The sequence below is a fragment of the Dipodomys ordii genome, unplaced genomic scaffold (genome assembly GCF_000151885.1).
Source record: "Dipodomys ordii isolate 6190 unplaced genomic scaffold, Dord_2.0 Scaffold31, whole genome shotgun sequence".
Classification (NCBI taxonomy): domain Eukaryota; kingdom Metazoa; phylum Chordata; class Mammalia; order Rodentia; family Heteromyidae; genus Dipodomys; species Dipodomys ordii.
Window position 1 is genome coordinate 7,276,986 of NW_012267247.1, and position 10,253 is coordinate 7,287,238.

At 43.5% G+C, this 10,253-nt stretch overlaps 2 protein-coding genes across 2 annotated transcripts in view; one reads left to right on the top strand and one right to left on the bottom strand.

Moving 5' to 3' along the window:
- The window catches only part of Smyd4 (SET and MYND domain containing 4), a 50,494-nt gene extending 46,554 nt beyond the window's left edge, over positions 1-3,940 (bottom strand). Inside the window, exons 1-2 of the mRNA XM_013016313.1 lie at positions 3,744-3,940; positions 1,471-1,616 (exon numbers count right to left, since the gene is read on the bottom strand). Of these exons, the coding sequence (XP_012871767.1) occupies positions 1,471-1,604 (134 nt within the window). The 5' untranslated portion in view covers positions 1,605-1,616; positions 3,744-3,940. The remainder of the gene's footprint in view (positions 1-1,470; positions 1,617-3,743) is intronic.
- Positions 3,941-4,216: 276 nt separating this feature from the next.
- Rpa1 (replication protein A1, 70kDa) overlaps positions 4,217-10,253 on the top strand; it is a 60,425-nt gene continuing 54,388 nt past the window's right edge. The window contains exon 1 of the mRNA XM_013016561.1: positions 4,217-4,302. Within this exon, the coding sequence (XP_012872015.1) occupies positions 4,270-4,302 (33 nt within the window). The 5' untranslated portion in view covers positions 4,217-4,269. The remainder of the gene's footprint in view (positions 4,303-10,253) is intronic.

A 10,253-nucleotide genomic window follows, 5' to 3' on the forward strand; every position in this document is an offset into this window, starting at 1 on the left:
GGGCACTGTCCCTCAGCTCTTCAGCTCAAGGCTAGCGCTCTACCACTTGAGCCACAGCGCCACTTCCGGCTTTTTTCTTTTTGCTTATGTGGTGTTGAGGAATCGAACCCAGGGCCTTGAGCATGCAAGGCAAGCTCTCTACCACTGAGCCACCTTCCCAGCCCTCCCTGAGCTTCTTTTGCTAAAGGCTAGAAACCACTTGAGCCACAGCTCCACTTCCAGCTTTTTCTGTTTATGTGATACAGAGAGGACTTCATGCATGGTAGGCAAGCATTCTACCACTAAGCTACATCCCAGCCCCCTAGACATTTAAAAAATTTTCAATTTTATTAATTTTCTTTTCTGGTGGTCCTGAACTCAGGGTCTCATGCTTATTAGGCAAGTGCTCTACCACTTGGGTCCCACCTACAGTCGCAGCTTTAGATATTTTTGCCACAATTTTCAAAGTTCAGGTTACAAATCAGTGGGTCATGAAATTAATTTAGTGCATTCTGATTAGCATTCTTAAAATGAAAAAAGTAAAAGGGAAAATATCAAAGCATATTAAATGCAATAGATAAACTTTCTTGCTTAGTGAACTCCAGTCTTATGGTTTAAAATGCTAAATACAACCAACACATTTGTATCTCTACCATAGGTCTCTTTTGTGAATCCCAAGTTCATTTGGACATCTCTATATGGATGTCTACTAACACCAGAAACTGAAATATGAAGGTTTGATCTTCCTTCCCAAGCCTCCCAAATGATGATGAGATTGTCCTTTTACCTTTTATTTTGTATGGTCCAAATCCCTTTTTATTCACATTCTAACACTGCACATCCCATTTCAGGAACTGCTATTAAATCAACCTCAGAATCTAAGTGCTTCTCTCCATCCTTTCTTCCCACTCTGGCCTAACTTCTCACCTGTCTACTAGGTTGCAATCTAAAATGTATTCCTCATTAAGAAATGTAGAGTTTAAAAATTACTGGAATTAGATTATATCACTTCTAATAACTCTTCCAAATTTAAGCACTTAGGAATTTTAGTGCACAGCTAGAAAATCTCTGCTATATCCCTTGAGAAACAGCAAGGCTCACAGCCTTGTGACTGCAGCAAGGCGCTGATTGTTTAAAATTTTGGGGGGCTTTTAACTTATGCTGTATCATTTGAGTTCTGCCGTTAAATCATCTTGTTTCTGTCTCCCCAGTAGCTAGAATTACAGGCATGAATTATAGTGTTTGGCTGACACTGAATTACTGAAATGTAACACAGAAGCCTAAAAAGCAAACATCATTTATACCTCTTTTATAATCATTGGCTAGGAAAAAACAAAACAAAACTGTAAAGACAGCAAAAACTGCTACATGCCTCAAATATAAGTGTCTGAATTGTCTTTGCATCAAAAAGAGATACAACTTCAGAGCAAATGACAAAAGAAGACATTTTGTAGATCAAAATTTCCCTGGCTAAAGCTCCCATTCACTTACTGAAGAAGGGAAGAGGAGTGAAGAAAGATATCACTCAAAGTTTCTGCTGTAGAAATTGTGACGCGCACAGCCTTTGGGAGTAAAGACCACTTCTGAAGTATGTAGGATTTCCATTCATCCACAGGCAGATCCATGCTACTTTAAATCTATAAAGTAAGAAAATAGGAATTTACATTTCTACAAATGCACAATTTTAGAAGACTGAGACCTCAGCCAAGCAAACATGAAGCAACAAAACTGATTCTTGTGGTACTTTCCTATAGTTCTATGCTGAAGAAAGGTCTAGATTGTCATACCAATGCATTCACTCAACATCCTGTTATTCTGAAGTACTTATTGAAAACCTTTGTTCCAGAACGAAGTTAGGTTGGTGCTCATACAAACAGGAACCAGTTTACAAGGGTTGGAGGAGTGGCTCAGTTGGTAGAGTGCTAGCCAATGAGCAAGTTTTCCCAGTTCCATTCCAGTCCTTCTAGCCTTCCATCTTCCCTCCTTGCTCAAATTTTTTAGTGTGTGTGTGTGAGAGAGAGACAGAGAGAGAGAGAGAGACAGAGAGATTACAGAGAGAGACAGAGAGACAGAGAGAGCCACAGGCAGGCAGACAGAGACACAGACAGACAGAGACAGTTTTGGAGCTTGAACTCAGGGCTTGGGTGTTATTCCTGAGCTTTTCTGCTGAAGGCTGGTACTACAGCTCCACTGGTTAACCAGAGATAAAAAGTCTTACAGACTTTTCCGACCAGACTATATTTGAACCTTGATCCTGAGATTTCAGCCTTCTGAGTAGATGTGAGCCACCAATGCCTGGCTCATTTCTTATTTTTTTGAACTCAGAGATTTTGTATTTACTAGGCAAGCACTTCAACACTTGAGTTACAACTTAGCTCCAACCCCAGCAACTATTAAGTTAAATATTTCCACCTGCTTCAATCTTGTCATTGTTTCAGTTCAAGACTTTCCCAGCTCCTGTCTGGCATTTTCTTTCTTTCTTCCCTTTTTTTTTTTTTTTTTTGGGTCCGGTCGTGGGGTCTGAACTCTAGGCCTGGGCGCTGTCCCTCAGCTCTTCAGCTCAAGGCTAGCACTCTACCACTTGAGCAATAGCACCACTTCCGGCTTTTTTTTTCCTGCTTATGTGGTGCTGAGGAATCAAACCGAGGGCCTCATGCATGCAAGGCAAGAGCTCTACCACTGAGCCACCTTCTCAGCTCCTGGCATTCTTTCTAGAGTGTTCTACTAGTGTCCAGGGCCTCAACCCTCCATCTTAACTTCATCAAAGCTCTTCCCAGCAAATAAGAGTAGCCCAGGACAAACCCATTACTACTTGCCCCTTGCTTACTTTCTATTATTTTCTTCTCTAAGGTCTTGGAAGTCAGGTTGCCAATTCTGAAAGTCCTCACCCTGTGTCCCTTACTTGTTTACAAAAATATGCTAAATTTCTATTTCCCCAATGCTAGGTTGTTTCCTTGGTATGATGCACAAAATACTGGCCCAGTTGCAACAGTCTCCTCAGAAGGAGGCTCCCCCGCAACTCCCAAAGCCCATGTAACATCTCCCGCACCCTAAGCGAGAATCATACCCCTACACCAACGAGCCGCGTAACACCTTGGAACTGACTCTGCCCCCGAATTTCCGCAGTCCACGTATGTGGCCCATGTGACTGTCACCTAAAATTGTGTTTAAATTCTGCCCACACCTGTCCACGGCTGTTGCTTCCTTTCCCGCTTAGAGCATCCCAGCAGGTCTGTCCCCCAATAAGGCCTTGACCCAAATCGATGGCTTGCCTCTCGTTTATTACACTTTCTCGGTATCCTACCATACTGAGTTCCTCAACGTTATTCCCAACTTGCCTCGCAATTTCAACTCGTGTGTGTGTGTGTTTTGCCCATCCTGTGGCTTGAACTCTGGGTTTGGGTGCTGTCCCTGGACTCCTTTAGGCTCAAGGCTAGCGCTCTACCACTTGAGCCACAGCGCCACTTCCAGATTTTTCTGTGATTAATTGGAGGTAGATTCTCACCTACTTTCCTGCCTGGGCTGTCTTCAAGCCGGGACCCTCAAATCTCAGCCTCTTGAATAGCTAGAATTACAGGCGTGAGCCACTGGCTCCGGCTTCTTTAGCGTTTTTGTATAGGCCATGCTTTTTCAGGACTATTCTTCCTATCCATTTAACTCAATTCAAATTGCATTTCCTCTGGGAAGCCTTCCCTGGTTTTCTGTCTGTGATTTCACCACGTGTGGGGTCCATATCACGTTTACCTAGAGTTTGGGATGCTCACCGCTCTAACTCCCGGGACAGACTGTGGCTTTCCTCTGAGCGCAGGGGCCGGGTCAGATTTATCTTCAGAAGACCCCCAGTGTCAAGCTTAGGGCCTGGCGCAGGCAGACCGAAGGCCTGCAGCGGGTGGAACCAGGTCACTGCTCTGATTATATTTAGCAGCAGAGTTATCAGGAACAGCGCCGACTGTCCTTTGGATTAACATTCTGTCCATCTGCCAAAGGCCTCGGCCAGAAACATCCGCGTAGAGCTAGCGCGCCGCTCCGAAGTCCCGCCTCTAGGCCCCGCCACTACGTGATGGCCGTCCCGCCACTAAGGCCTAAGGCGAATCACGTGGGCCTCCTGCCGCCTCTTGGCCAATTAGGAAGCTGCTCGGCGCATAGGCCCGCCCCCGTGCCGCGCACACGTCGCGGGGCGGGAGTGGCGCGCGCAGCTCCTTGGGCCAATAGCTGAGCAGCCCGCGGGACCCCGGTAGTGAAGCTGGGGCGGTGCCAGAGCTCGAGCGCGGGAGTTAGCGTGTCGCAGCCATGGTCGGCCAACTGAGTGAAGGGGCCATTGCGGTGAGAAAACGCCTGGGAGTCAAGGGGGGGAGACTGGTGGCATGGGCCTGCAGCCGTGCAGAGTGCAGAAGGAGGGACCCCGGCCAGTGGGGAGAGATCGCGGGTGGAGTGGGGATTGTGGGATGCTTTGAGGGAGCCGGTGGGGTGGTCGCTCCCATCATTACCCTCTCCTCAAGCCTTTTTCCTGTCCTCTAAAAACATGCTCACATTTCTTCCTCCTTAAGAACACAAAGCAAAAATAAAAGCCACGCATCACCTCTCGGTAGCCAATCTGTTGTTACCTCCCCTTCTGCCACCCACAGCCAAACTTTAGTCTAGAGTTGGTGTCTTCATTTCCTTACCTCCCTTTGGTTCTTTAGTCCTCTTCAAGCAAACATCCCATAGAACTTTGGCTCAGGTTACCAGTGGTTTCCAAGCCGTTAAATCCAACAGTTTTCAGTTTTCATCGATCCCAGATTCTCAGCAGTATCTGGCCTGTATCAGTGAGTGGATCATTGCTTCCTTCTGTTAAAACTGTCTTTAGGTTTTTGTGGCTCAGCTTGACTGGTCTCTCTCCACGTTTTACTTGCTAACCCCTATGCAAATTTTGTTGACTAAGTGCTCCCTTATTTAAGGCCCTCTTTTCCCCAGATAACTTCATTACTATGTAGATATCAGTGGCTTGCTAATTTCTTTGTGCTGAGCTACCTTTGCTCTTAAAGACAAGTTGCTACAAATCTGTTGGCCCGTTTGGTTCACAAGTATTAAATTCAGCATATCCCAAAGCAAACCTGCCATCCCCCTAAGTTTAGGCCTCTTGAAGTCCCCTCTTAGTGAATGACACTATGTTAAGTTATGCAGGCCAGAAACTGAGGCCAACATTCTTGCCTGCATTCATGTATCACTCTGAATGTGGAGTCCATCATCTGATGAAGAATATTTTATATCCACATAGATCATTTAAGTCCATGTACTTCTCTCTAGCCATTCTGGCACCATCATTCCTGCCTGGACTATTCACTTCCGCTCAGCCATTCCCTTCATAGGTATTCCCACTTCAATTCTCCTGGCCTTTTAAAAAAATTTTACATATTTCCAATATATTGCATAGTCTGTCCATGTGGCCTTTGATCAAACTTTTTTTCTTTCCTTTTTCCCCCTGTCTGTTTTCAGTATTGTGCACTTCTCCCTCACTGGCTAACATAATTTTCAAACTTAGCCCAGTTGTTCTGCCCAGGAGAAAGAAGTCTTTGACTTTCCTTGGTAGCCTCCCTTTGTTTTAGTTTCTGTTCACTTACTGTGTGTATAACTTTGGAGTAGATGCGAAACTGTTTTCCTCCTCTGTAAACTGAAGATGATAATTCATAGTACCTATTATATAAGGTTAGTGAATGGGTCAAGTTACTGGATTTAAAGTGCTTAGCCCACACTTGATGTGTTTAGAAAATGTTGAGTTCACGCTTCCTTTTGTTAATTATTACAGGTACTTAGCATTTATTTGTTGCTTATTTTCTTTCTGTCCCTCACTCACTGTAAAAACTCCCCTCCCAAGCGGGCGCTGGTGGCTCACGCCTGTAATCCTAGCTACTCAGGAAGCTGAGATCTGAGGATCGCGGTTCAAAGCCAGCCCGGGCAGGAGAGACCGTGAGACTCCTATCTCCAATAAACCACCAGAAAACCGGAAGTGGCACTGTAGCTCAAGTGGTAGAGCGCTCGCCTTGAGCTGAAGAGCTGAGGGACAGTGCCCAGGCTCAGAGTTCAAGCCCCACGACCGACAAAAAAACAAAACAAAACTCCCCTCCCAGCAATAACATCCTGAGGCATTTTTTTGGGGGGGGGCAGTACTGGCACTTGAACTTGGTCTTGCAGTCTCCTTTAGCTTTTTTTTTTTTCTCAAGGCTAGTGTTCTACCACTTGAGCTGCAGCTCCACTTCCAGCCTTTTGGTGGCTAATTAGAGATAGGAGTTTCAGAGACTTTCCTGCCTGAGATGACTTTGAACCTTGATCCTCAGATCTCAGCCTCCTGAGTAGCTAGGATTAAAGGAATGAGTTATAGGGCACCTGCTCTGGGTTGTTTCTGCTTGCTTGCTTGCTCAGCATAGTATCCCCAGTACCTTGGAGCAATTCTGGTGAGCTTTTGGTACCCAATAAATGATTACTAGTTGCACAAATGAATGAAACGGGAGAGAAGAAGGGACAGAGATGGGTGGGGAAGAAAGGCAGCTGGGGGAAACAAGGGGAGGAACAATCAGAGTCAAGTAGATAATTGAATAAATGAGGAATCTATGAATGCTGGAGCCTGTTTTTTTTGGTTGTTTGTTTTGTTTTTAACTCAGGGCCTTGGTGCTGTCTCAGCTCTTTTGCTCAAGGCTAGTGCTCTACCATTTTGACCCACAGTGCCACTTCTAGTTTTTGAGTGGTTAATTGGAGATGAGTCTCATGGGGCCTTTTCTGCCTATACTGGCTTTGAATCGAAGTCCTAAGATCTCAGCCTCCCAAGTAGCTGGGGATTACAGGTGTGAGTCATTGGAACCTGACTAGCTGCCTAGTTTTAAGTTGTATTTCTTGTTTGCTTTATAGCTGCTGCCTTGCACCTTTAGGACAAATTAGGGGTAGTTTTTTGCTTTTATAAAAAAATGTTTATAAATAACTTGGTAAGTTTTCCTTAGGGCCTTGAGCAAGCTGAGGTTGCTTACTCAACTGTTGCTATACCAATTGAGCCATACTTCGAGCCCAGAATTTTGCTGGTTAATTGGAGATAGAGTCTTGGGGACTTTTAGGTATTGACTGGCTTCAGACTTTGAACCTCCATATTTCAGCCTCCTGAATGGCTAGGATTACAGTTATGAGCCACTAGTATTTGGCTATTCAAAATTTTAGAAACCCATTTCCAACGTTAGGTGAAATATTACTGGTGTTTTGTCAGTGAACTTTTTACACATATCTTTTTTTTTTTTTGGCGGTTGTGGGGCTTGAACTCTGGGCCTGGGCGCTTGTCCCTCAGCTCTTCAGCTCAAGGCGAGTGCTCTACCACTTGAGCTACAGCGCCACTTCCGGTTTTCTGGTGGTTTATTGGAGATAGGAGTCTCACGGTCTCTCCTGCCCGGGCTGGCTTTGAACCGCGATCCTCAGATCTCAGCCTCCTGAGTAGCTAGGATTACAGGCGTGAGCCACCGGCGCCCGGCTTTTACACATATCTTTAGCGATGGAGTAAGAGTGGGGAAACTTGGTTGACAGATTATCAACTAAAGCGAGTGTTACTTTAAATGAAAAGACCTTGGTCTCCAAGGGGAAGCAAATAGCACACAAATGGTGGAAGTGTTTGGGGCAAAAGTTGTCATCATAAAATGAAGTTATGCCTGGAACTATTATGATTGTAGAATAGATTATTTTTTGTGTTTGGGGTAGAACACAGGGCTTCATATTTATGTACCAGGCAAGTGCTGTACCACAGCTGCATATCCCCAGCCCAGCATTTATATCTAAGTAATTAAGTTACAGAAAGAAAGGAGAAGAGAACATCCATTTTCAATGCAATAGACACTTTAAGTAAGAAATTTATATATATATATATTTTTTTATATATAGCCATTTTCAATGTGGTAGATACTTTAAGTACTTAAGAAATCTTAGGAAGTTTATTTTGCCAATATCCACATTTTATAATGGAAGATGTTATAGGAGAAAAGATAAATAACTTGTTCATGGGAGGATTTAAACTCATAAGCCCTATTGCATTCTGTTGCTTTATGTTTTATTAGCAATGAGATTTGTAAAAATTTAGTCAAAAAGGCCCTTGTATCTAAGTGTGCATATCATGTTATATGTCCCCCCAAAAGAATCATAATCACTATATATGATAACACATTAAATTAAAAATAACAATAATGTAATGCATGCATATGGTTTTTGAATCAAGTTGAACAGAAAGCTATTTAATGAAGTTATTACCCCATCTTGCCCAGTTCTGTTCCCCAGACATAAATGAAAAATAAGTTATATGTTGTGACACAAATCTGAGGCAGAAAGACTGAGTTCCAGGCCAGCTGGGCTACAGGCTAGCAATACCCTATCTTGGAGAGAGGTAGGGAAGAAGAGAGAAAGTGAGGAAAAGGAGAAAAGAACAAGAATCTATGGTGGGTTTTTGTTTGTTTGTTTGTTTTGTTATAGTAGTATCACTTTGTTACTCAGTGGCTTTGAACTCTTCAGTCTAAATTGATCCTCCTACCTTACCCTTCAGGGTTGCTCGTACTACAGGTGCACATCACCATGCCTTGCTCTAACTTCTTTCATCAAATGAAAATTTCATTCTCTAGTTCTATTTTGTTGTTACAGTTGTTCTTGGCTCTTCTAGGAGTTGAGCTTCATGCTTGTTAGTTAGGTTTTAGTTGTTTATTCAAATAGATTCTTGAATTTTTGGCACGGCTGTCCTGCACTATGATCCATCATCCTATTTATGTTTTATCAAGTAACTGGGATGACAGGTGTGAGCTACTATGTTCAGCTATTGGTTGAGGTTGCAATAGGGATCTCATTAACTCCCTCCTCTCCCCCTTGCTGGTTCTCCTCCCTTGAATTACTGTCTTCCTTATTGCCTCCTTAGTAGCTAAGATTACAGATATGCGTCATCTTACCTAACTTAATCTCCAGTTTGTTCGTGTGTGTGTGTGTGTGTGTGTGTGTGTGTGTGTGTGTGTTGAACTCATTGCCTGTGTACTGTCACTGAGCTTTTGTGTTCAAGGTTAGTGATGTACTATTAGAGCCATAGCTCACTCCACATTGTTGTTTTTTTTTTTTTTTTGTCGGTAGTGGGGCTTGAACTCTGGGCCTGGATGTTGTCCCTGTCCCTCAGCTCTTCAGCTCAAGGCAAGCGCTCTACCACTTAAGCCACAGCACCACTTCTGGTTTTCTAGTGGTTTATTGGGGATAGGAGTCTCACGCGCTTTTCCTGCCTAGGCTGGCTTTGAACTTAGATCCTTAGATCTCAGCCTCCTGAGTAATTAGGATTATAGGTGTGAGCCACCAGCATCTAGCTTCCAGTTCTTCATTGTTATTATATAGAAATATAGGCTATGTACTAGGATAATGTCTCAAAATTAAACAAAATTGATTTATGTTTTTACTAATGAGCTGTAAGAATTCTTGATCCTGAACGTTATTTGTTAAATATTTGTGTGTGTGTGTGTGTATATATATGTATGTGTGTATGTGTATGTATATTCCCAGTTTGTTTTCTGATTTTTTTAATGATTTTTTTTTCTTTGGCAGCATTGAAGTTTGAACTTAGAATATTATGCAGTTACCTAGAATCTAGGCAGTTACCACTGAGCCACATCTCCAACCCTGTTTTGCATTGGTTCTTCTTTTTTCTTTCTTTCTTTTCTTTTTTTACAAATCCTGGGGCTTAAACTCAGGGCATGGGCACTGTCTCTGAGCTTCTTTTGCTCAAGGCTAGCACTCTACCGCTTGAGCCACAGTGCCACTTCTAGCCTTTTCTGCTTATGTGGTACTGAGGAATTGAACCTGGGGCTTCATGCATGCTAGGCAAGCACTAAGCCACATTCCCAGCCCTTTCCTTAACTTTTAATTGTTATTATAAAGGTGTTTTACAAAGGGGTTACATTTGCAGAATTCAGATAATGAGTTAATTTCTTTTGGGGCAATGTTGCACTGTTTTTATTTTGTTTTGTTCTTTTTTTTGTCAGTCGTGAGTCTTGAACTCTGGGCCTGGGTGCTATCCTTCAGTTCTTCAGCTCAAGGCTAGTGCTCTGCCACTTGAGCCACAGTGCCACTTCCATCCACTGGTTATTTTTGAAATAGGGTATCTTGCTTCCTTCCCAAGTACTTGCCTGGATCTTTTTTTTGGGGGGGGGGTCCGGTTGTGCGGCCTGAACTTTGGGCCTGGGTGCTGTCCCTCACTTGAGCCACAGCGCCACTTCTGGCTTTTTTCTTTTTGCTTATGTGGTGCTGAG